We start from the raw sequence: 25,521 nt of genomic DNA on the forward strand, positions 1-25,521 counted from the left end.
CTGCACATCTGCTTATTGATAGACACTATAATATTTAAGAGATATCCCAAGCCACTGTCAAGGATCTTGGCCAATCAAAGCTTTTTTAAAAATGTATTCTATTAGTTCTTTCCTAAGTCCTGTCCTTGATTTACATCTGCTGTCATACCTGTCAGAATAGTGGTTCATCAGTACTGGAGAACACCTTATTTAAAACATTAACGCTTTGCCTGGAGGACATTGAGGGTCATTGAAGTCTCTTGTCATGGTGCCTGTTGCTAGTTAAACTATCATAATGCTCTGTATTAGCCAACACAAAACTGCCTGTTGTCTAAGAAACTGCCTCCTTGGGTCATTACAGTGTTAAACAGTACCAGGTGTTGGAACCAGGTACTAGAACTAATCTACAATGCATGTTCTGACTTGCATGCAGAGAATACAAATTTTTGTCTTTTGGAACTTATGAAGCAGATTTAGGAATGCTCTTTTTTCTTGTTGTAAATGATATTGTGTGTGCCATTGACAACAGAGAATATTGTGCAGCTGTTTTTGTAGACTTGGCAAAGGCATTTGACTCTGTTGACCATTCCATTCTATTGGAAAGGTTACAAAATATATTTTTTTCCAAGAATTGTGTAAGCTGGTTCAGAAGCTATTGTTCTGGGTGCATGCAGTCTGTGAGCATGGAGGGTCTTCTCTCAGACCCTTTACTGATTCACAAAGGAGTCCAACAGGGTCCCATACCTGGTTCAACACTCTTTGTATGCCGATGACACCATTGTCTATACATCTAGTTCCTCCCTCCACACTGCTCTGTCTGCGCTGCAGATGAGCTTCAATAACAATCAACACACCTTTTCCAATCTTCTGCTATCACTAAACATAAGCAAAACCAAATGTATGGTCTTCAACAGAAACCTCCCACAAACTGAATACCTGATCAGACTTCTCTCACTGGATGGCACGGAGATTCAATTTGTGGCCTGTTATAACTATCTGGGAATTTGACTTGATTGTTCACTCTCATTTGAAACACATCAGTACTCTCCTCGCCAAAGTTAAATCCAGAATCAGCTTTCTCTACTGTAACAAACCTTCTTTCACACACCCTGCCTTCTTGTTAAAATGACAGTCCTTCCATTATTTGAATATGGTGATGTATTATACAGATCCGCTCCAAAAACCCTCCTCCATAAATTAGACACTATCTACCACTCTGCCATCCACTTTGCTACTGGAGCTCCTTACAATACCCACCACTGCAGTTTGTATTCACTGGTGAAGTGGCCCTCTCTTCACTCCTGCAGACAATTACACTGGTTTCTGTACATCTACAAAACCCTCACTGGTAAAACACTACCATATCTGCATTCATTACGTACCATTTATAACTACACCCGTAGTCTTTGTTCTAACAATCTCATTAACCTCCACATTCCCAAAGTCTGTACCACTATCAGGCGATCCTCATTCTATCTTTCTGCTGCTAATGACTGGAACTCTTTGCAACAATCCCAAAAAACTCACCTCATACGTAAGTTTAAAATATCAGTTACAGTAACACTTCAGGACCACTGCACCTGTTCTTAGTCTCTCTATTTTACAAGTCTTTGTGTAATTTGTGGTGTAATATTGTGTGATTTGCTGATCATTTAATCTGTTTTTGTTGTTGATGTTATTTGCATGCCGCGTCTTGACGAAGTCCTTATTGAAAATGAGTACCAGTTTTCAACTAACTTACCTAGTAAACTAAAAAATAAATAAAATAAACAAATCTTAATGCAATGCATAGCTATTCAGTCTTCACGCATTCACATTGGATTGATTTCAATAACTCTAAGGTACTTGAGATGTTTATTATCTAGGAAAACGGTACTGGATTGGGATTCTGTACCGGCAGACACTATATATTCAATAATTTAGATAGGATCAGGGAAAAAAACTTAATTGTAGCATCCCTACAATTTACAGATGGTTCCTAACTGCCTCACATGCAGGCTAGGCTAGTCAGCTGTAGACAGAGAGGCTGCTAGTTTCCCCACTTCCAGCAGCACAGATGCTATAAATTGTTGTCCTGTAAAGTGAATGTAAGTAGTGATGCAACTTTCATCTACCCATGCCCATGGGGAACTGTTTGGAGCCCTCAGCAGGCATCTGCATGCAGCAGGCTGATGCGTATCTGCAATTGTAGCATGTATAGAACCATGCATGTGTCTTTTTGCACAGCCTCTAGTGAAGCTTGATTAGAGATTCATCTCTGTGTAGTTAGGGTGCAGCAAGGAGCAACACATTTGATTACTGATTGATATTATAGCCAAATAATATGCCTAAATAAACACATGCCCATTAAAACAACTGAAAAATGTACTTGCATTGTACTGACATTGACTTTAATTGATTTTCTCTGGAGCCACCATTGTGAAACAATTGCATCTCAAGAAGGCAACAAAAAGAATGGTTTGAAACCAAACATCACCTAGGTTACATGTTCTACTGCACATATATACATAACTAGCATTTGTATTTACCTCTATGTGTCACATAATAATAATACTAATAATACCAATAATAATAACTAATAAAATGTCTATAAAATAGAAAAATTAGACTTGCAAAGTGACACATAGACCAGCAGCTACAGGTGTGGTTCCTATCACAGAGTAATAAATGGTACAGTAGACACTGAGACTGCTACTACATTACCTATTGATGCTTGTTGGCAAGCTTTGTAGCCAGTGCTAGGGCTAACAGTTTGAGAGCACAGACTGGCTTTTCTTTGAGTGGAAAAAAGATGTGCAGATAATGACATTATTGCCCTTTTACTTGAATACATGTGACATTAAATGAAAGTTCATTGTCCAGAAAAAACAGAAATCCGAATCAGAAATACTTTATTGATCCCCTAGGGGAAATTGCTTTCTGTTACAGATGCTATGTCTAAACACAAAAAAAATAAATATACATTCTGCGCTTGAATACAGTGTAATAATAATAATAATACCATTTGGGTTATTGCACATAGAATGGTTATTGCACATTATTAAAAAGTCCAAAGTCCAATGTAAACCTATTCACTCATAGTGTCTGACACTCAGAGTGACGAGTTGTACAATCTGATGGCCACAGGCAGGAATGATTTCCTGTGGTGCTCTGTGGTGCATTTTGGTAAAATCAGTCTTGTACTGAAAGTACTCCTGTAGCTGACCAGCACATCGTAGAGTGGGTGTGACACATTGTCCAAGGTGACATGCAGCTTGAACAGCATCCTCCTCTCCAAAAAGTGTTGCAGCTCAACAGTGTTAGCATCAACTTTTGTCCAATTATCCAAGGTACCCAAATGAAGAACGGAACATGACATGAAAAGCTCATCCACTTTTTGTTTCTGGTTTTCATTTGTCACTCTGACAGCACCGACTACATTAGCTGCACAGCCAGTAACTGCATGACTAGCAGGTTTGGTTCCCACTTGCTCCAAGCCAAGCAAAAAGTGCTGTTATGTAGATCCAATCAGAGTGTGTTAGACTTGTGAGTTTAACCTTCTGAACCCAAAATTCTGCCGATGGGTCTGAAAGGCGTGCTGTCTTTAACAAAATCGTACCATTTATCAGCCAGAACTGTAAAAACAGAACGATATTGACGTTGCCAATGGTCCTTGCACTACTTCTCTGTGATGTGCCATTCCATTAGGCAAAATTAACCAAATCTAGGCTAAAATCATGATATGTAATCATAATGACTTCATTCCACAGTACTTCATTCAAGTTCTGTACTCCCCAGTGCAGAAGAAAGGCCATGTCTGACTCAGACGGCAAAAAAAAAACAAATGTAGGCAGTAAAATATTTTAGAGTGTGTATGAGCCACCATTTTTCTCTAATATTTGTAACACCTGAAGGCACTTGGAAAAATGTTATATGCTGATTCTGGGTTTTTTTCCTTTACATTTTTGTGAAATAGATAATTAAAGAAATCTAGATTTTAACTTTTTTTCCCCTCTTTATGGTTATCAGCATTATAACTGTGTCATACTGGCCTTGCTGGTGTCCCAAGACCGCTTTATTGATTAATTCTTCACAAGGAGCACAACATGTCTGTTAAAGCAGCGGTTCCCAACCACCAGGCTGTGGACCGGTACCGGGCTGGGGGTCATTTGCTACTGGGCCACACAGAAACACTAAAAACGTTTTATTGGTTCATTTTATTTCCAGCGAAGTCTGCAGGGTGTTTTATTTTGAAAAATGACTAGCTTGTCTTCCTGTCATTTCCGCCTGTGCTTCAGCCGTCAGTCTAACCCCTGCCAAAATGATTTTTAAAAAAAAAAGCTTCTCTGGAGAGCTTCTTTGAAAAGAGGGAGAAATTCGCGGCTGAGAAAAGTAAATACATATTTAGCAATAAAAACTAATTTTATTTGTTTGTGATACTTTTTAAGTAGAAAAAAATTTAAATTATTTGTTATGTGTGCAATGACTGGTCCATAGAAATTTGTCTTGCTTGAAACCGGTCCCTGGTGCAAAAACAGTTTGTGTTAAATGAGCAAAAGCTGATCTGAAACCTGAAGATACTGGTGTGAGCCAATGTTCACATCCAGCACTCCTGAGCAGTGATCCTAACGCAGCATGATGAGATTACAGCAATTAAAACGTGACACATACGCTCTATGCGAGGGACGCTGGCCAAAAACATAAAGTTCAGCACAAGAAACAGGATCAACAGACAGGTGAGAAGAGCTGAAAGTAAAAGCTACAGCTGTAGAGAAAAAGTTACACACACAAGACCACACATAAGGGCAGTCTTAAATTTCCAAATTATAACTCTTAATTTTTTATGTTGGAATCACTGAACCCATGCGTCTTTGTCACCATTACAGGTCTTTGGGAATTATGACAAAATGTGCTGTCAAAAATATACATACAGCAATTCAAATATTTGACTGAATGTAACTTGGCCATTTTCACCTCAAGTATTCACTTTTAGTACCCGTCAACAAGCTTCTGGTTGTATCTTTGACCACTCCTCGTGACAGACTTGGTACAGTTACACTGCATTTGTTGGCTTTGTTTTTTTTAGGCCCTCTCCTTCTATCCTCCTTAATACTTTTGGTCACTTGGACCAAATAACTCAAATTTGGTTCATCTGACGACAGAATTTTCCTCCAGAAGGCTTTTTCTTGGTCCATGTGTTCAGCAGCAAACTTCAGTCGAGCCTTAAGGGGCCACTTCTAGAGGAAGAGCTTCCTTCTTGCGTGACAGCCTCTCAGTTCATGGTGATATAAAACACACTTGACTGTGGACACCAGCAGCTGTGTTCCAGCAGCTTCTGATTCATTCAGAGCTGCTTTTCTGTGATTGTTGGTTGACTCTTCACCATCCTGATCAATTGCCTCTCAGCAGCAGGTGGCAGTAGCAATTATACTAACTAACTGCGGCACTCAGAACTAAAATAAGACTGTCTGGGGACTTGGGCTTCAGGGTGGCTTGGAGCAAGAAGGTTGCCGGTTCCTGTCCCAGGGAGGACCCGGGATCTTTCTGCGCCGAGTTTGCATGTTCTCCCCGTGTAGTGTGGGTTCTCTCCGGATTCTCTGCCTTCTTCCCACAATGTCCAAAAACATATTGAGGTTAATTGGTGATTCTAAATTGTCCGTAGGTGTGAATGTGAGTGTGCTTGGTTGTCTGTCTCTAAGTGTAGCCCTGTGATAGACTGGTGACCTGTCCAGGGTGTCCCCTGCCTTCGCCCTAAGTCAGCTGGGATAGGCTCCAGCCCCCCTGACCCTTGTGAGGATTAAGCGGTGTATAGATGATGGATGGATGGAAGTTTCTTTTATACCTCCAGTCTGATCAGAGCCATAAACATTTTGTGTCTGCTGATGTCAAACTTTTTTTTTTTGATGATTGATTTTAGTGCATGAAAGTAAGAAAATCAATTAAATGTATATGATTGCAACTAATTAGCTCTGCAATGTTAAAAAACAACAACAAAAAAAACAATTTCTGCATCCAAACTGTTTACAAAGAAAAAGAACTGTCCTCTCCCTTTTTGATACCTTTGTGGTAAAGTGATACTGATCTGTGAAAAAAAATGCCTTCATCAGTCCCAATCATTTACATCGGACCGGGACATCCCTGGTCCAAGTCCAAACAGGTTCCTGCTTACCTGCCTGCTAAATTTTAACATATTTCAAAGTCCATTCTCACCTTTTAAGGCTTGTTTTGTGTTAGATGTCTGGTCTCTAAGCTCAGACAGTGTTTAAATGTCTTTTCTCTGCGTGATGAGTAAACTCATCTTAGTGTGTAAAATAGCAGGGTTTGTGACATGATGAAAATGTAAACATAATACTCATTTATTGTCAGCATGTAAACATCAGCGTTGTGAGCCATCATATTATGCCAGCGTTAGCGTTTAGCCTAAAGCAATGTACAGCCTCCTTGAGCCGCTAGCATGATTGCAGGCTCCTCTAGTGCGTCAGAGCAGCAGCAGCAGCAGCAGCAGCCTCAGGGCCTCCTGTATGTCTACACAGGATGCGTTCAAGTGCAGTAATCAGTGTAGGGAACCTGTGTTTCAGCAGCCAAACACACGATCACTGTAGTTAGATGCTAAAAAGTGAAAAAATAGGCTTGTAGCTTTAAAACATGCTTTTGATAGTATGTGTGTATTGTGTGTGATGAGCTGTTAATTGGTTTGTGTAGACAACAGCTAACAACTGAAACAAATAATCTGTTATCACTGACATCTGCAGTGAGCTAGTATGTAGCTCTAAACAGGAGATAGCAACACTCCAAAAGCACAGAAAATCTCAGAACTGTGGTCTGCTGTGTTAATGTGTACCCAGACACAAGAATGGTAATGCAAAGAAGGACATTTCAGAATGCTTAACAGAAAGAGGTATGAGCTCCTAGATGCTTAATGCTGGTGACAGGATAAAAGGACAAACTATATTATGTACATGTAAGTCAGCTACAATCCAGTGCTCAAGGATTCAAGGATTCAAGGCCTTAAGGCCTTTTATTGGTCACAAACAGAATTATACATGGTGTAACACGCAGTGAAATACATTGTGTGCCTGTTCCACACCAAAACAATAAGAATAAGAATAAGGAGTAAAACACACAAGAAGTAAGAAAAAAAAAATCTATATATATAAAATAAATTTTCAAACAGTGCTGTGTCCTAATTCCATGCTACCTAATTGTTATATACATTATGAGCTGTATAACAATCTTCTTGGTGTTACATGTTATAAAATCTGCACATTCATTGTTTTTTTTTACTGATGATAAAAAACACTGTATTTAAATTCAGTGTTTCTTTCTTTTCTTTTTTCTTTTTAATCAGCATGTCCTAACCATTTTAATTTCTGCAGCTGTCAGTAGCTCTTCTATTTCCTTCTGCACCGCATTGTGGGAAAATGGAGAATGGGAAAATCACACTCAAAAAGCAGTTTTAGATCTAAATGCTGTGCGCCTTTGGGTGCACCTGATTGTGACGCTTTTTCCATTTAAACATACTACATAAACCTGATTAGTGTGTATGGTTTACAAGTGGGACACAGTGAGGGGCCTGTACTACGTAGTGTACCATACAGTGTTTTGCTGTAGCATCAAAAAAATGTACGTACTTGCAAATATGCATGTCAGTCAAACCATGGACTTATCACTTACAGTGAAACACTGTTAAACACACGGACATAAAATTGTCTCCAGATGTTTTACATGCTGTTGTCTGGGTCGTCCTCCAGTTTGGGTTTGTTTCAACTGCAAACAGATCCACCATTTCCTTTGTGCATTGGGTTGTGGAACATTGATTTCACCAACAGCCTGCTCAGTAGCTACATCGTGTACTAGTATGCATAGTAGTTGTTGTGGATATACTTCTTTCTTTTTACTTTTTAAATGTGAACACACTAGAGACTACAAATGTGTTTTAAATAAAGGGGTTGTGTAGCAGTGCACAGTGGAGGTCCCCTGCTTCACTGCAAGGTTATTATTGATATATACTGCCACCTAGTGGGCATCTCTGTGTTTTACCGTTTAGGGAAGTCAGCTTTCATGCTGTGTCTGTAATGCAGCAGTTTTTACTACCATGACAACACTGGGAAGAAGACATTTTCTGAAGTAAAGTCTTTGTGGAGGGGCATCAACTGATTATTTATTACAAAGGAAAAAAATCCCATTTTATGGAGTTAAAACCGTCTCCACAATAGTCCTAGCAGTTGTCTTTTCTGGAGTTTTACTGCATGTTTTTTGTTTTTTTTCTTATGAGCTTTTAAGGATCAGAACCTTGGGGTTACACAATGGAGGGAAAGTGCAAGAGAAAAACAACACTGGCCCCTTGAAGCAACCTTCTTGTAGCACCTTAATTTTGGAGTAACTGCCCAGTATGGTTTCAGTGCATCAGAGAAAAACAAAAATACTGAAATAAACACCTATGTATTTTTGAAAGACTTTACTTTTAGCAGAGTTTATTAGACCATAATTTTAACTGTAACAGTTGAAGCACACAAATGCTGAACATTGTACCAGACAAGAGACATTTATGCTCAAATATAAAATACATCTGTGTGGAGGTTGTGCAAGAACAGAGACTTATAACTGGAATTGTCATCTCAGTCTGTGTGTTCTTGCCTCGGAAATATGCATGCCTCAGACATTTGTAATGGTCTAAGGGATGCTCATGCCGGGAATGTTTAATTTGGAGGGCTGCAAACATTGATGTGATCTTGTCAGGAGGAAAAGACAATTCTTTTGTCAGTGCTTGATGGAGTTCTTTGTAGCCTTTGGGTTGCATGGGACAAATCAATTGGATTATTATCCAGTTCCCTAAAATAATTATTGATGTGATGATCACAACTGTCTGGATCAAATTTTCTGCACTGAGATTCAGTCTGCGGATAAATTCAGGGTAGCCGGGTTTTAGGCTTTGTGCTATAGAAGAAATAAACTGGTCAGTGCACTAGCCGAACCTCATGATGTGGCAGCTTGCCCTATGAGGAGCAGTTTCCTGTTGAACAGGGGGAGCTACAGCCCTATTTAGTGGATCTAATGCTAAGTTTGCTTACTGCAAACTAAAATGCAGGACAGTAACAGTCAGGGGAGTGTCGCTTAAAGTGACTCCAGCTGGAACATGTGTCAGTAACAGCAGGGTCATCTACTGTTTCACAGGCGAGGCTAGTGGCAGTGTGTGGCTCTCAGACTCTAGTTCTTACTCAGCTGGCAGTAACAGTGAGGTACAAGCTCTCTGGTGGAATGCTGTGTTTAATTAAAGGAATTGTTGAATTAGCAGTAAGGTTTGACAATTTGACTAGATTGCGTTGAATATGCAACAAATATTATGACAATTCCAGTGGTAAGAGAAGGCTTTTAAAGCAACACAATGAGGGCTTAAGATGGTGGTTATTAATAAACTAAATTTCTCTAATTGCTATATTTAAAATTTGATATAACAGATAGATTTTCACCAAAATGTTCTTTTTTGTAAGTACGGTATAGGGTTCAATGTAAAGGCTTTTGGTTAGTCTAAAAGTGGAATCAAGATTATTGATATTGGCCAAAAATTAACCAGCAGTTATACACAAAACATTTAACAAAGAAAATAAGACCATATGTGAGACTCTTTGTTCTGCCCTCACCATGTGGTCAGGCATGGATCCATGTATTGGGCCTGAACAAAAGAGACTAAAGCAGGAGGTCTGACTGTCCTGTCCACGTGTGGGTCTGTTTAGAAGCCAATGTAGATCATGTGAGTGATTTTCAGAGGATTGTGGTGCCATGTTTGCACAATTGCAGGCAAGATCCTGTGTCTGTGTGCAGCCTAAATGACCTCAACTTTTGCATGTCGCAGAATTGAGTACCCAATGACTTAATCCTCGTCAAAATGAAAGATCAACATTGTTACAGCAGAGGCGGACAAATCTAATTATTTTATCCTACATCTCCTACAATGCAGCCCAAATTCATCTGTTCATTTGGCCTTCCCTGCCTGTAACCAGTGCTGTGAGCTAGGAAATAGCACTAACTCTGTTGCATGCATGAAAGATCATGGTGTTCAGTTTGTGTTGCTGGAATATGTGACTGCATCGGCATGCAACTGCATTTCTAAGTTGCTGTCCTATCCTGTGCACATACAGAATTTCAGCTGCACGTCAGAAAACATAGTTTTGACAACAGCAATTGTTAATGCAGTTCTTAACAATTGTATGAGCCAGTCGAAGTTTCTAAGCTGCTCTACAGACATTGCAGTAGAACATAATGTGCACCAGTGAATGTATGCAGGATGCCAAGACAAATATAAAAACAACCAATGAACATGACCGTAGAGATGTATGTGGGATGTGTTGTCTGCTGCAGATAACTGGAATCATCTGCAGCAGACCTTAAAGCTTAGCTCATTCATTCCCCTCTCCTCATTTGAAAACTCATTACAGTCAATAATACAAGACTATTACACTTGCTTTTAGCTTTTTACACTTTATTATGTGTCACCGTTTATGATTGTATTGTCTGTTTCAATGTTGTTGTTTTTTTGTTTTCCCCCCCCTCTCCTAATGTCCTCATTGTTTTGTATCTACCTTTTATGCTCTATACCTTACTAATATTAAACAGAGAAACCCAACAAATCCAAGGTTTTATTTGGGCGGGGCTGCTTGTAGTTTGAGATAAGCAACAAAAACAAAGATAAAGCTTTTTTCATGGTAGACATACTGCAATAGTATCAGGACTTGGTTTAGTGTGTCCAGAATCCAGATCTGTCCCAAAATGGCAAATACAGGATGGCAAATACACTTATAAAACCAGCAACAGTTTATTGCTTTGAGATTTCATCACAATAAATATTGTTCTCCTGCTATGTGCTATGTCTGTGTGATTCTACTAAAATCTGATAATTCTAGAATACTACCAAAGACTTGTGAAAATAATACATCAGTACATCAATAACCACAATAGTATCGGCTGATGTTAGTGTTTTTTCCGATATGTTGGTATCGGTCTGATGAACAGATTTAGTCGATGTGAAAAACCGATGACTGTCTAACATTAGCGCCTTTGTCTCTACATTTGATATCGCTGCTATTTCACAGATGTTTTTACTTAAATGGTCCTGGACTTGAACGTTATATATAATAAAATATGTTTAAATGTGTTTTACTTTTGTTACATAATAAAGAAGACTATGTGGTCTAGTTTGGTATTGGCTTCTTTTGAATAGTTTTCACGTTCTCACAGTGCTTGCTTACAAACTTTTTGGTGTGAACAAAAATTGAATATCGACATTGGTAATATTGGTTATCGGCGATATCAGAAATCTTAATATTAGATATCGGTATCGGTCAGAAATTTTAATATTGTGCATCACTAGAAAATAAGCACAAGGCTGAACATCTATTATACTGAGGTTTATGAATGGTAGTGCAAATATAAAGAAAGGCCCAGAGACCTATACCTTGATATGAGTGTATGTCTGTGTTTCTAACTATGTAAACCAGGGGTGTTATTTTTACACTGTTAACCATTATTTACCCTGAAGCCCTGCATTTTTTTAATAGTCTGTTTAGTCGTTCAGTTGGAAAAAACACAAAACATTAATTTGGGACAAGGTCTCACTATTTTCTATTCTGAATTTGTTTGTATGTGTATGAAACAATATCTTGAATACATGTAATTGATCAAACATGCCAACAGTGTAACAACAGATTTCTCTGACTTGGATAATTGAATGGAAAGTACAAAGGAAAAAACAAAAACAAATGATCGTTGTTCTGTTCTTCTGTCTCCAGGCATGGATGAGAGGTTATGTGTGCTCCCCAGCTAAAGGCCTCTGCTGCCCTTCCCTGTGCATCCCACCAGTCCCTCTGTGAGCATGTATCGCAGGAACGGGCTCTCAGATGGCACCAGCATCAATTCAGTCACCTCAGAGGTAAGAGCAGGCTCCTGTAGTGGACATTGCCATAGTTTATATGGAGGATTCTGATTTAATTTCAAGGCTGCACGGTGGATCGTGGGTAGCACCGTTGCCTCACAGCTAGAGGAGCTCTGGTTTGTGTCCCAGTTCGGACGCCCGGGATTGTTTTGTGTGGAGTTTGCATGTTCTCCCCGTGCAGCGTGGGTTCTCTTCGGGTTCTCCAGCGTCCTCCCACAGTCCAAAAACATGTTGAGGTTAATTGGTGATTCTAAATTGTCCATAGGTGTGAATTTGAGTGTGCTTGGTTGTCTGTCTCTAAGTGTAGTCCTGTGATAGACTGGTGATCTGTCCAGGTGAACCTGTCTTCACCCTGAGTCAGCTGGGATAGACTACAGCTCCCCGCGACCCAAGTGAGAATTAAGCAGTGTATAGATGATGGATGAGGTGTCATCCTTCGGTGTGATGTCGTTTTTAATTCTTTAATTCTTAAGTCTTCCTTGATTGTCTCTGTATTGCATGTTTTCAGAGCACCATGTGAATGCTGTTCTAAAAGGTGCTTTATAAATAGTTATGATTGTTATTCTTATTATTATCCTCCTGTTGTAAAATAGCTTACATTTCTTTTGGAGCGGCATTCCAAGAGCTGTCCATCATCACAATTCATTGAGGAAAACAATTCAACAATACTATTTTAATAACCGGAAGATTCTTCTTTATTTTACTAACATATTTATATGTCAGTATATTTAAGACACTGATATATGATATAATATATTATATTTCAGTAACAAGGAATGACATTAACCTTGTAATTAGTCTAAGCTTAGAGTTTTATATTCAAACATTCAGTTTAAGAAGTGACAAAGCTGGAAGAAACTGTGTCTTTATTCTACAGCAGACTGACAAACATCTGTCACTTTGAGATCAGATCAGTTTTCCTTCACAGCTCTGGGAAACAGCTGGTTGTTACAGTTACAGCGGTACAAACTAGACAGGATGTGTTTGATATTTGGGTTTTTAATGTGTACTGACACACAAGATGTCAAAACAGAAGCTGTCAGAATGTTTCTGTTTAAGTGTGTGTTAATACTATATTTCTTGTAGGAGTCATAACAGCTCAATGCACCGAAGACATAGATTATAGAAATGCATTAACCCCCCAAAGAGTAGATACTGAGCAAGATACTTATCTAGAGTTTACCTTCGTGCTCGTGAGTAATGACCCAGTGAAGGACTCTGCTGTGAAGGTGGAGACATGCGGCGGTGGTGTATTTGCGACAAAAAAGAAAGAAATTTGAAGGAGCAGCGGCAAGGATTTAGGAATGGTGGCCCGCCACTCCTAAATAAATGTAGAGGAAACGCTGCAAAACATAGGCAAACCCAGACAATGTTTTACCAGTTTGATGAATGGGGCGAGAAGTTACAAAAAATCAGTCCAGATCATCTTAGTTCGTGCCAATTCCAAATAATGTTAAAACTAAGGTATTAGCAATAACCTGCATTATTGTCCTAACTACACTATGCAGCTCTGTAAGAAATAACAGTGGGATTGCTGCTACTGATTGATTGTATTTGACTGTGCAATATCCTCATTTTTAACTGCAACAACCATTTTTACCTTTCAGTTCCTGATCATAAGTGTTATTTTGTTATTGTTGAATGATGTGAGAGTGTGTATGTTGATGCTGACATGCATAATGTGGAGCAGCGTTCCAGTTATGTTGTACATTTCAATTCTCTCCAATACCATCCATAGTTGTGCTGATTCCGTAGAGGTGCAGGGCTTTTGCAGGGGAAAATGAGCACACAGTGAGGAAAAATGTAGAGAAAAAAAACTTTCACAAACTGCTAGAGGTCCAGTCCAATGTAATTTTAACCTGATAATAGCACTTCATGAAAGGTTGTAGTGGCCAATAACAACATTAGAGAGCATTCATTGGGTATGAGGGATATCCATGCTGGTATTCATGGTTATTGGTCCATTCGTTTCGGGCAGGTCCTACTCTGGATCCAAGTCTATGACTAAGATGAATGGACCAGCTTTACTGGACAGTTACCCCTCGTCGTCTTAGCACAGAACAGCAGTATTTTGTTCCACATGTGAGACAAGAACATATTCTCTCTTTCCAAATCATCCACAACCATCCTATGTCTTTTTGTGTTCCCATTGTTCTGTTTTTCTTGGTAAAATTTTATGAGTAATCCATTCCAGTTAGTTTTCTTGATTAAAATGCCAGAGCTAAGCCTTATTAACCCAGGATGGACCAAAAGTCAACATTATATAATAAACAGTCTGGGGGAATTTATAACGTACTATAATAATTTAAAATGGGTAATGTGCCAGGAACAAAGCATCTGTTTTTGCTCTGTGGGATCCTTGATTACCTATAATAACCCAGTGAATCGCATTATTCAAGTTATTTCTGTTTTTTATGCCTGCTGTTTTTTTATGTCTACGTTTACATGCTTTTAGTGTTTTTATTTGGAGTCGTACTGGTAACTTTATGACATCAGCCTTTGGAGTGTGTGAGTGTGCCTCCTTGTCTTGTCTCTTTGGCCTTTTGTATATGTATGTGTCTCATTAAAGTTTCTGTTTTCATTCAGTGTTTCTCTTCTAAGCATGCCATGTTTATCCTTAAGTTTTAGTTATTGTGATTAATGTGTTTCCTTCTGCATAACACATTTACAAAGGTAGTGAATCTTTGATTTCATTGTTGTTTACATCCATGTTTAATGGACTGCAGCCTTCCTCTTTCTGCCTTTGTTGATGCAGTAGTTTGTTTCTGTAATGTTTAGACAAAACAAGAACAAATAATACAGGCTTTTGGTTAAAAACTCCACAGAGAACCTCTAGATGGCTTTGGTTTATCATGCATGTGTTTATGGATATTTGTGCTAAAGGCCAGGAGTTGTTGAAGATAGAAAAATATATCAAAAACATTCATTGTTTTAGGACAATAAATATGCATGACAAATTCTATGAATATCAGGCCTTTAACTGATGGCAAAGGAAAAACCTATATTTGAAAGTTGCATTTAGGACTGCATGGTATTGTAAAAAAAAAAAAAAAAAACCTATTTAAACAATGTTTAGTTTTTCCTAATATACATTGCGATATGGGAAAAAAAAAAAGCATAGTTTAGGTTGGACATTTTGGAAAAAGGTTCAAAGGTAGAAAAGCAGAATCATGAAGTTTAATTTCAACTGATTTCTTTTTAATTCCTCACCAAATGTCACCCACACTACTTTCACATCAATAGTTTACACCTATTGTATATTTCCTGCTACCTGTCCATGCCATTAGTCCTGTGAACTGAATGCCTGTTTGTAGATAATGAGTCGAGCGTTATTTTCAGCTGACCTACTCGGCTGTAGCTGAGTCGCTTGATTAGCAGTTGAACAGCACAAACTATGTGATTTTCTTATAACAATCACATTTATTAAGCAAATACTGCTACAAAACACTCTATAATGACAGGAGTGGACTTGATCATTAATGTGAAGTAGCTGAAGTAAACGTTCAAATATTTCAGAAATAACAAAAGAGGCCCATCTCTATGGTTACAATTACTTTGTCTAGCTCCGTGTTTCCGCTGGTGACATTTATATTGTGTGATAAGCAGCTTTTCATATGTGAAGAATGCTGGAGGATTCTGCAGTAACATTAAACTAACAGGGGCTCTTTATTTCTCTCCTGTGACAGTGAACACAACACAGCGACTTTCAGTAACTACTCTGCTCATCGTGCTGCTGCTTCCCTCACACACCAGGAGAGACTCATTTTAACAAAGCCACTAAAAGCCACATCCCCTTCCTTAAAGGGGATCTGCAGTCAGGCTGTGGATGTGTTTACCTCACCTCACCTCAAACATACCTACAATAGTAATTATATTAATTCATATAATGTTAAGAGAGACGGAGATAGGCATTGGTGGAGGAAGTACTCAGACTGTAAAGGCCTGCATTGAAAATGGTACTCATATGAGTAACATTTTGATTTCTGTACACGATACACTTTTCTTTTTCTTTACTCTTTCCCTCTATCAGGTCCAGCGATGTTATGTAAAATTCAGTAATAAGCAATAAAATAGAATAAATAAATAAATAAATAAAAAAAAAAACAGATTATCAAGAGGGGCCTTATAAAGCTCCCCTTGGCAAAGCAAATTTATTCAGCACGACACAGCAGCCAGATCATCACTCTGCTTGCTACAATGCTGGACCGGAGACGTGAAAGTAAAAGTACTTCATGCAAAAAATTCTATCATTAGAATATTATTACTCATGCAATAATGTGAAAGCAGGTCTTTACCAGTATAGCAACTCTTGAACCTTAGAAACAATGTGTAGTATGGGTATAACTTACCAATTACAAGATGCAGAAATCATCCAGGAAAAATGCAGTTTGTAAACAGCACCTTTTCAGTTAGAAGTCCTCATTAGTAAAGTGGTCAGTGAAACTTATGCAGACCATCATTGTGGCTGCATAATATTCCACATTTGACAGCTCGGTTCCACAGTTTCCACTGCCTTGTATTTCTATTATAACTCTGGGCAAGAAGCAACAGGACCATGTTTTAACAATTACCAGCGTTAACTGTTACAGTGACTTTCACAAGGTAAAAAGTTATCACATCAGTGATTTCTCTGCTGCTTGGAACCATTCTCATATGGTGTAACATTGGCAAAGACATCCAGAGTCATTTTTTCGATTTGGATAGATTTCAGATCTGACTTTGAACTCCTCACACACAGCTTTGTGCTGTTGATTTAGATGCTCAGACTGATTAGTTGTGTTGCCCCCAGTGCTGACAGACTACCTGGTTTTCAACATCATCTTTTCTGTATCCAAAATATTTCCATGCAACTAATTTTTTGTTTCTTTTTTTTCCCAATAAAATCTTCCTTTTCAGTGTTTTTCTCCTGTTCCTTGCTCCTCTTGTTGTGTGCTTGTGGAGCTTGTCTGTTGACAAACTGCACATCTTTCTACATAAAGTTAAATATATAACGGTACAGTTTTAGGACGGAAGGTCTGCATGTGGTCTCTGCTCATGTAAGTACAGAGGCGTTCCAATGATAGTTAAATATGTGTGTCTCTCAGGCCAGCAGCAGCTCTGAGTCTCTGGATGGACCTTGTGTGGACTATGCCAAGAGTTACGATGCAGTCGTCTTTGATGTACTTAAGGTGACACCTGAGGAGTTCGCTGTGAGTATGCCATTGATTTTCTGGGGGGAAAAAACAAAAAAACAGCAGATCATAACTACGGGATGGACCCCTCTTTAAAAGCAAGTTCAGTGATTCCAGTTGGGATCTACTTTAGACTTCTGAAAGTAAAGATGTATACATGTTGACCTCAAAACAGAAAAACGTTGTCTAAATGAGGATTTACATGAGGGCACCTTACTCACTGTTAATAATATTCTGTTTACCATCTGAACTATTTTTAATCAGATAAACTAAGATCCATGAAGACTGCCCTGACCACTTCGCCTCCATCAAATGATGATTTAAGCTGCTCTATAAAAAAGCAGTCACAAGTTTTTGTAAAATAGTTTAGCCTGAAGTCAAACTACAAGACATGTAAATAATCTTTTGATCCAAATACTGCATTAACTGCCTAGCTACAAGTTTTTCCACAGTCTTAGAAAACACAGGTGGAGTACAAGTCACGTACCGAATCAGCTGCTTTTCATTTGAAAGCTGGTAACACTAACGCTTCCATCACCCTGTTTTACTGCATAGACTTCAATCTGATGTGTTTGCTGTAATGTGAAAATGTCTGATAAAGTTCCTTCAAGAAGGATGCTGGTAGCTCAGAGGCAGTCGTAGCCGATGTGCTGCTGTTGAACAAAAAGGCTGACTGTCCACGTACATTTTTTTTCACAGCATCATTTTCCATTTGTTCCCAACGAGGAGAGATCATACGAGTGCTGCATTTGTTCATTTGTTATCACAATGAAGGCTGATGATATTCTATTATACAGTCGTGATTAGAATTTTGATTAGAATTGTGATACGTGGTTAGGATATTATCATAAAAACAAAACCCACATTCAGTGAAAGCTTTTTTTTTTTTTGATTAAGTGCTGGGATGAAGCACTCAACCTGCCAACGCTTTTCTGCCATATTAAAAACACTAATAATGCTTTTACTTATTTAAATTACTGCTGCAACAACAAGTTCCTCTAATTTCTAAAATCCACTGTGGGTTTCTGAGTTCTTGTTCTTAAAGCCAGATGTTTAGATTTACTGCTTGCAGCCCTCTTGGTTCTACTCCACCTAAAATCTGAGCAGACGAATATAACTCACTTTTTAGAATACAGGGAACCTGTTGACTCGTGCATGTTGGAACAGTTTATCTGACGGTGGTGCTATCCCTACTCAGCCTGGATAGACAAACCCAACTGGGTCCTACTTTCCCTCTGTTTTGTAATCAGACTGTTTTCAGTTGCTGTCACTTGTACTTCATATTTTGCTGTTAACTGAGCTTCTGTTACATAGCGTCTTCCCACTGCTGCCTTCACATGTTGGAGGCACAGTTGGAGAAACAGAAGAAACACAGAAAATCAGTTTTCTTAAAGCCAGGGTTAATGACTGTTAGAGAAGTGCCTTAATTTAAAGTCACTTCGACAAAGACTTCAGCATTTAGCTAAAGCTGTCACTACCAGCACAGTAGGTTGTGGTGTCACTAAATACAGAAATTCTTAGCAGTTGTTTCTCACTTATTATTTCCAGATAAAACCAAAATGCATTTATGTTTTTTTATTTCTTATATTATATGATATACCAAAGCTTTGTCTCCTGCATACTGAAAAGCATACTGGATATCTTAATATCTTTGTTCTTATTTCAGAGCCAAATCACCCTGATGGATGCACCAGTCTTTAAAGCGATACAGCCAGAGGTAAGAAAGATCCATGTATTAAGTGGACCATCCCTGGAACATCATTTCCAGTTATAACTCAGGAATTTTTCGAACTTCACATTTTCACCTTGGATTCCAGATATGTGTAACCCTTAAAATTTGAAAGTGTCCAATCTCCTGTTTCAAACGATCTCTGATCATTTGTATTATTGGGTTAGATGGTAAATAAGGCTAATTGGTTAAATTATTAATGATAATTCATAGATTAACCAACATCTCTATTGGGGCGGATGTGGATTAGGAGGTAAACCGGGTTGTCCACTGATCTCAAGGGTGGTGATTTGACCCCCGGCCCCTCCACATGCCGAAGACTCCTTGGGCAAGACGCTATACCCCAAGTTCACCTTGCATGGAAGCTCTGTTGCCATTGTTGTGTGAATTGGTGAATAGGAAACATTGCACTTTGAGTACCACCAGTTTCTACAGAACAGAATTTCGTGGCTTTATGAGACTAGTATCATATCTAGCACTCTGCTGTAAATAGCAGTACATACATTTTATCCTTTTAATAAGGTTAAATACATAAAATAAAATAAATTAAGTCTTTAGTTAACACTCTTTATGCAATAAATGAGTTACACAATCGGTCTGACATTAATAAACTACTTCCTCGTGGCTTGTCACTAGAACGCCAATAGGCATTTGCATTTTTGTTCCTTCCTACTTCTACAAGCCTACAGTCCTGTCTAGAAAGATACACGATATGTAAGGTATTTTTCATTAATATGTGCTAACTTAAAGGTATTTACAATGCTGTGAACACTACACTGTCTTAAGTTTTAGTCCAGAGATGGGGTGTCATTGGTCGTCAGTTTAGTTAAACTTAGTGGCTTCATGCTTCATGCATAAAACTTTAGAGTCAGCCACCATACTCCCAGTGACAATGAGGATTGTTGCATATAAACCTGTTGGTTAATGTAATTTTTGTCTTGGCAGGAGCTGGCCAGCTGTGGATGGAATGGGAAGGAGAAACACAGTTTGGCCCCCAATGTGGTTGCATTCACACGTAGATTCAATCAGGTACGACTGGCAGGACGTTTTAAAAATGTTTTACTTCTTCTCCTTGTTAAATAGTCACACTTTACAAATGTGACCAGTTCACATATGTGGTGAGCCCCACTAGACTGAGCTGAGGGGGAAAAAAGAACCAAATCTGTAGTCTAGATTTCTAAACTGTGCTCTTGAATTCATAATCAGTACTAGCAGGTTTGCAGCCTGTTCTCACAGTTTTGTAAACCATGCACATAGATTTAAAAACAAAATTCCAATTGATCTAGATTAAAGGGTAGACTTCATGCCCTGCTGTCTTTTTTATTTGCTGTGCTTTTGACACTGTCAAAATGCTCCATTCCAGATTGCAAATCCATGGACACAAATGACAAATCCGGGAGTACGATTTATAAACCAAAAATACAGATTCCTACGTCTCTTTATCTTTTTTTTTCTTCTCAGCTGACCATGGGGGGGGGGGCTACATACAAATATTATCATTTAGGCTTGATGTGTGACTTGAATGGTTATATTAAAGGTAAGTGAAATTCTGTACCCACCCATGAAAATGTGTCATTTTGCTACTGTGTTAATCATCCTCCCACTTTGTTACTGAGTACAGAGGATGTCTGTGGTGTACGAGCTGCTCTACTGACCATCTTTCTCCTCTTTGAGATCATGAACGGAAATCCTGGCAACCTTTATAGAGCATTACTTTACCTAAATACCATCACTGAATAGGTCACATCCAGAAATGCTCATTATTGGATTCTAATGTGCAATCCAATTTTTGGGGGTTTTTTTGTTTGTATTTTTTCACACATTGGCAAATCATTTCATGACCACAGCCAATAAAAACTGTATTATTAAAGACCACTTTCAATGGAAGTAAAAATTTTAACCTTGTAAAATGCCCATATGGATTTTGTTTTTACTATGCTAAAGGCCTTTTATGAGTGAAATAAGCAGCCAACAAAGCTATGCATTTCTACCTAGGAACTGAGGTGTAACAATGAACATCTCAAAAACAAGCCATGGTTTCATACATAGCAAACAGTTGTAATCAAATGTATTCATGCTAATGCCAAATTTTGATTTCTTTTTCATTTTTATTGACTAAAATGGATACGATTCGTGACAACAGATGATAAAACCTAGTTCTAGCAATATTGATAATTTTCTTTCTTTAAATTTTTACTAAATCTGTAAGTCCAACATTTTTTGTACTCTTTCTCAGTAATCAGTAGAAAAGGCTTTTTATCGCTATGCAATCAAACAGTTCTTATAACTGCTAACAGGCTTTTCGCCCATCTCCACTGGGGTTTTGAACCACTTTTTGACGATCTCCAGGTTCTTGAGGTTGAAGGCTTCCTTGTCATTGCTCTGGCCTTTTGTTCCCCCCAAAGATTCTTGATAAGGATTCAAGTGTGGACAATGGCTGGGCCATGCCAGAATGTTGATACTTTCTGTTAACCATTTCTTGATGCTTTTAGGTCATGTCTTGTAGGGAAGTCCAATGCTGACCAAGGCCAAATATTTCTGCAGACTGCCTGATGTTTTTCTTCACAATCTTACTGTTGTCGTCCTCTTTTGTAATGCTGTTTACTTTATCAAGGTTGCCTGGTCCATTGACAAAAAAACACCCCAAATCATTACATTCTCCCTACCATGCTTTCCTGAGAGAATGGTGTTCTTAGGATTGAATGCCTCTCCTTTCTTTCACCAAATGAAAATCACTCAATCAGTATCTCTGTGTCCAAACAACTGCATTTTCATCTCATCTGACCACAGAACTGATGACCAAGAGCTTTCTTTTTTGTCAAGGTGAGCTTTTGTAAAATCAAGAGGAACTTTTCTGTGCCTGTCTTGGACAAATAGAGTCTTCTTTGCTCTGCACTAAGCTGTTGGTACTAGAATTGTTCAGATTTTTCAGTATGGCATTTGTGGTGATCCATGGATTCAAGCATGGTCACATTTGGCTTCTACCAGCACCAAAACTCTTTCACTAGATTCACTTTTTTAGGAGATATTCTACATTATGTATTTAAACTCCAATGCCAATAATGGTGGCCTGGACTGTGTATGCTTCAAAGCTCACAAAATGTCAGAGAGAATTGAAAGGCACTGACTTCCTGACTAAAGTCAAGAAATGTGGCTGTCACTAAGCAAATATCAACTTTAGTTCAAACTACAGGCATTGATTAAGTTGATATATTCGGAAGTATGTGAACCCTCTGGGATTATTTGGATTTCTGCATAAATTGGTCTTATAATGTGTTTTGATCTTCATCTAAATCACAACAATAGACAAACACAGTCTGCGTAAACTAATACCACACAAAAAATATATGTTTTTGTTGAACATAACATGTAAACATTCACAGTGCAGAGTGGAAAAATTATGTGGACCTCTAGGCTAATGACTTCTCCAAGAGCTAATTGGAGCCAGGAGTCAGCCAACCTGGAGTCCAATCAATGTGATGAGATTGGATGTGTTGGTTAAAGCTGCCCTGCCCACAAAAAAAAACCCAAAGAAAAACACAACAGTTTTGAGTTTGCTGTTCTCAAGAAGCATTGCCTGATGTGAACCATGCCTCGCACAAAAGAGCTCTCAGAAGACCTACGATCAAGAATTGTTGACTTGCATGAAGCTGGAAAGGGTTACAAAAGTATCTCTAAAAGCCTTGATGTTCATGCGTCCACAGTAAGACAGACTGCAAATGGAGAAAGTTCAGCACTGTTGCTACTTGGGGCTGCTTTGCTGCCTCAGGGCTTGGACGGATTGCTGTCATCGAAGGAAAAATTAATTCCCAAGTTTATCAAGACATTTTGCAGGAAAACTTGAGACCATCTGTCCGCCAACTGAATCTCAACAGAGGATGGGTGATGCAACAGGACAACGACCCAAAGCATAGAAGTAAATCAACAACAGAATGGCTTCAACAGAAGAAAATATGTCTTCTGGAGTGTCCCAGTCAGAGTCCTGACTTTCATTTGATTGAGGTGCTGTGGCATGACCTCAAGAGAGTGATTCACACCAGACAACCCAAAAATATTGCTGCACAGAAACAGTTTTGTAAAGAGGAATGGTCCAAAAATCCTGACTGTTGTGCAGGTCTGATCTGCAACTACAGGAAACGTTTGGTTGAGGTTATTTCTGCTTAAGGAGGGTCAACCAGTTATTAAATCCACATACTTTTTCCACCCTTCACTGTGAATGTTTATATGTTGTGTTAAAAACCTGAAAACATATATTTTTTGTGCGGTCTTAGTTTAAGCAGACTGTGTTTGTCTATTGTTGTGACTAAGATGAAGATCAGAGCACATTTTATGACCAATTTATGCAGAAATCCAAGTAATCCCAAAGGGTTCACATACTTTTTCTTGTTGCTGAGAAAATTAGAAACAGACAACATGATCCAGACTTGATAAGAAACTTTTCAAATGTGATTTATGATGCCCAGGATTCAGATATTCACACCCAACTACAATGTTCCTCCATGACCGCCCCCATCCTGTCAGTATCTACCACCTGTTTACCTGTCAACATGCCCAACTAAATCTTAGCCACCTGCTGGGTATTCACATCACAAGACTCCATACACCATCATTCTAATGTCATCGAACACCAAATTTGTATGTGAGCAAACGTATTGGGACAGATAGACTTAAAATAAATCAAAGTGAATAAGACTTAATATTTAGTTACAAAAGCTGCATCAAGCCTGTGACCCATTGACATCACCTAACTTTTGCAATCTTCCTTTGTGATGCTTTTCCAGGCTTTCCCCGCAGCCTCTTTAAGTCATTGTTTGTTTTGGGGGTTATTCCCTTCAGTCTCCTCTTTAGCAGGTAAAATGCATGCTCTGTAGGGTTTAAGTCTGGAGATTGACTTGGCCAGTCTAAAACGTTCCTCTTCTTGCCCCTGTTGAACTCCTTTGTTGTTTTGGCAGTGTGTTTTGAGCCATTATCTCATTGCACAATGAAAAGACCTCCCAGTTGGTTTGGTTGCATCGTTCTTTACATTGGCAGACAAAATGTTTCTCTAGACTTGTGAGTTCATTTTGCTGCTGCCGTCATGTGTTACATCATCATTGAAGATTAATGAGCCCGTCCCAGAAGAAGCTATTCTAGCCCAAGCCATGACATTACCTCCACTGTGTTTTGCAGATAAGCTTGGGATCATGAGGGGATCTTCTCTTTTTCCAAACTTGAACCTTTCCATCACTTAAGTAAAAGTTAATCTTTGTCTCATCAGTCCATAAAACTTTGACCCATAATTTTTGAGGCTCATCTCTGTACTTTTTGGCAAATTCCAACTTAGCCTCCCTATTCTTCTTGCAAATGATTAGTTTGCATGTTCTGGTGTAGCCTCTGTACTTTTGTTCATGCAGTCTTCTGTGTACAATGGATTGTGTTGCCTTCACTCCTGCCCTCTGGAGGTTGTTGCTGATGTCACTAGCACTTGTTTTAGGGTCTTTCTTTACAGCTCTCCTAATGTTTCTGTCATCAACTGCTGTTTTCCTTGGTCTACCCATTTGACGACTGTTACTTAGTACACCAGCGGTTTCTTACTTTTTCAGGACATTCCAGGCTATGAAATTGTATTGTACAGGCTATGGCCAATGTTTGTGCAATGGCTCTGATTGATTTTCCATCTTCTCTCAGCTTCACAATTGCTTGTTTTTCACCCACAGACAGCTCTCTGGTTTTCTTTTTGGTTACACCTCTAACTATAAATGCAGTCTGCACAGGCAAAACCCAAGTCTGAAGCTGAAAGTAGACATTTAGGACACACCAGGGCAACACAACACACCTGTCAGTCACATGTTCCAATACTTTTGCTCTCATGAAAAATAGGTGGGTTCAAACAAAATGTGCTGTTTTCTAAGTTTTGCATCTGATCCAGATGTAAATACCAGGAAACAAAAGCTGAAATGCTGATCTCTTGTCTCTCCTCTTTTAATGGCAAACCCAAATGTTTTCATTCTACAGCAAAAATAAAGGAATTGTCCCCATTGTTCCAATACTTTTGGAGGGGAGTGGATCACACTGTCCATGCGGTCATTATGAGAGGATGACCACTGCAGCTCTGATGAGTGGGTCTATGGCTCATTCTTTACCTTCTGATTACTGCTGCAAATGTGTTACCACTAATTTTTAGTTGGTCACTAATCTTGCAGTCTTCTTGTTTATATTTGATCATTCAAGATTTTTCTGTCCCTCTGGCAATACCTTCCAAGGGGAATCACTATGCAGACATGCAGATGTGCCTATAGGTCCACGTTCTGGTATCATTCATACAAGTAAACTAAACAGATATCCTCAATTTAGTGTCAATGATCACAGCTTTTCTAACTTGTCCTTCAGTGTTTCCACATGTTTTCTTTGTCGTTGCATTGAGTTTCTACTTTAGGCCCCGTATTTTCATAAGTATTTGTTTATATATATATATTTATTTGTATGTTGTTTCTGTTTCAGGTGAGCTTTTGGCTGGTGAGAGAAATCTTAACTGCCCAGACGCTGAAAATCCGAGCAGAAATACTGAGCCATTTTGTCAAAATTGCAAAGGTGAGTTCAACTGGTGATTCATTGTCCAGCCCAAGATGCTATCAGTTTAAACACTGTCACATTTAAACATTGTCACTGTCACAACACATAGTCTAGTACAGGGGTGTCCAATCCTGGTCCTCGAGGGCCACAATCCTGCATGTTTTAGATGTTTCCCTCTTCCA

General features: G+C 38.8%; 1 protein-coding gene across 1 annotated transcript in view; it reads left to right on the forward strand.

The window, feature by feature from the left end:
* The window catches only part of LOC103362446 (ras-specific guanine nucleotide-releasing factor RalGPS1), an 82,062-nt gene that overhangs the window by 4,092 nt on the left and 52,449 nt on the right, over positions 1-25,521 (forward strand). The window contains exons 2-6 of the mRNA XM_008288803.1: positions 11,745-11,884; positions 16,972-17,076; positions 18,725-18,775; positions 19,733-19,816; positions 25,268-25,357. Of these exons, the coding sequence (XP_008287025.1) occupies positions 11,828-11,884; positions 16,972-17,076; positions 18,725-18,775; positions 19,733-19,816; positions 25,268-25,357 (387 nt within the window). The 5' untranslated portion in view covers positions 11,745-11,827. The remainder of the gene's footprint in view (positions 1-11,744; positions 11,885-16,971; positions 17,077-18,724; positions 18,776-19,732; positions 19,817-25,267; positions 25,358-25,521) is intronic.

This window comes from Stegastes partitus, unplaced genomic scaffold (genome assembly GCF_000690725.1).
Source record: "Stegastes partitus isolate 25-593 unplaced genomic scaffold, Stegastes_partitus-1.0.2 Scaffold575, whole genome shotgun sequence".
Classification (NCBI taxonomy): domain Eukaryota; kingdom Metazoa; phylum Chordata; class Actinopteri; family Pomacentridae; genus Stegastes; species Stegastes partitus.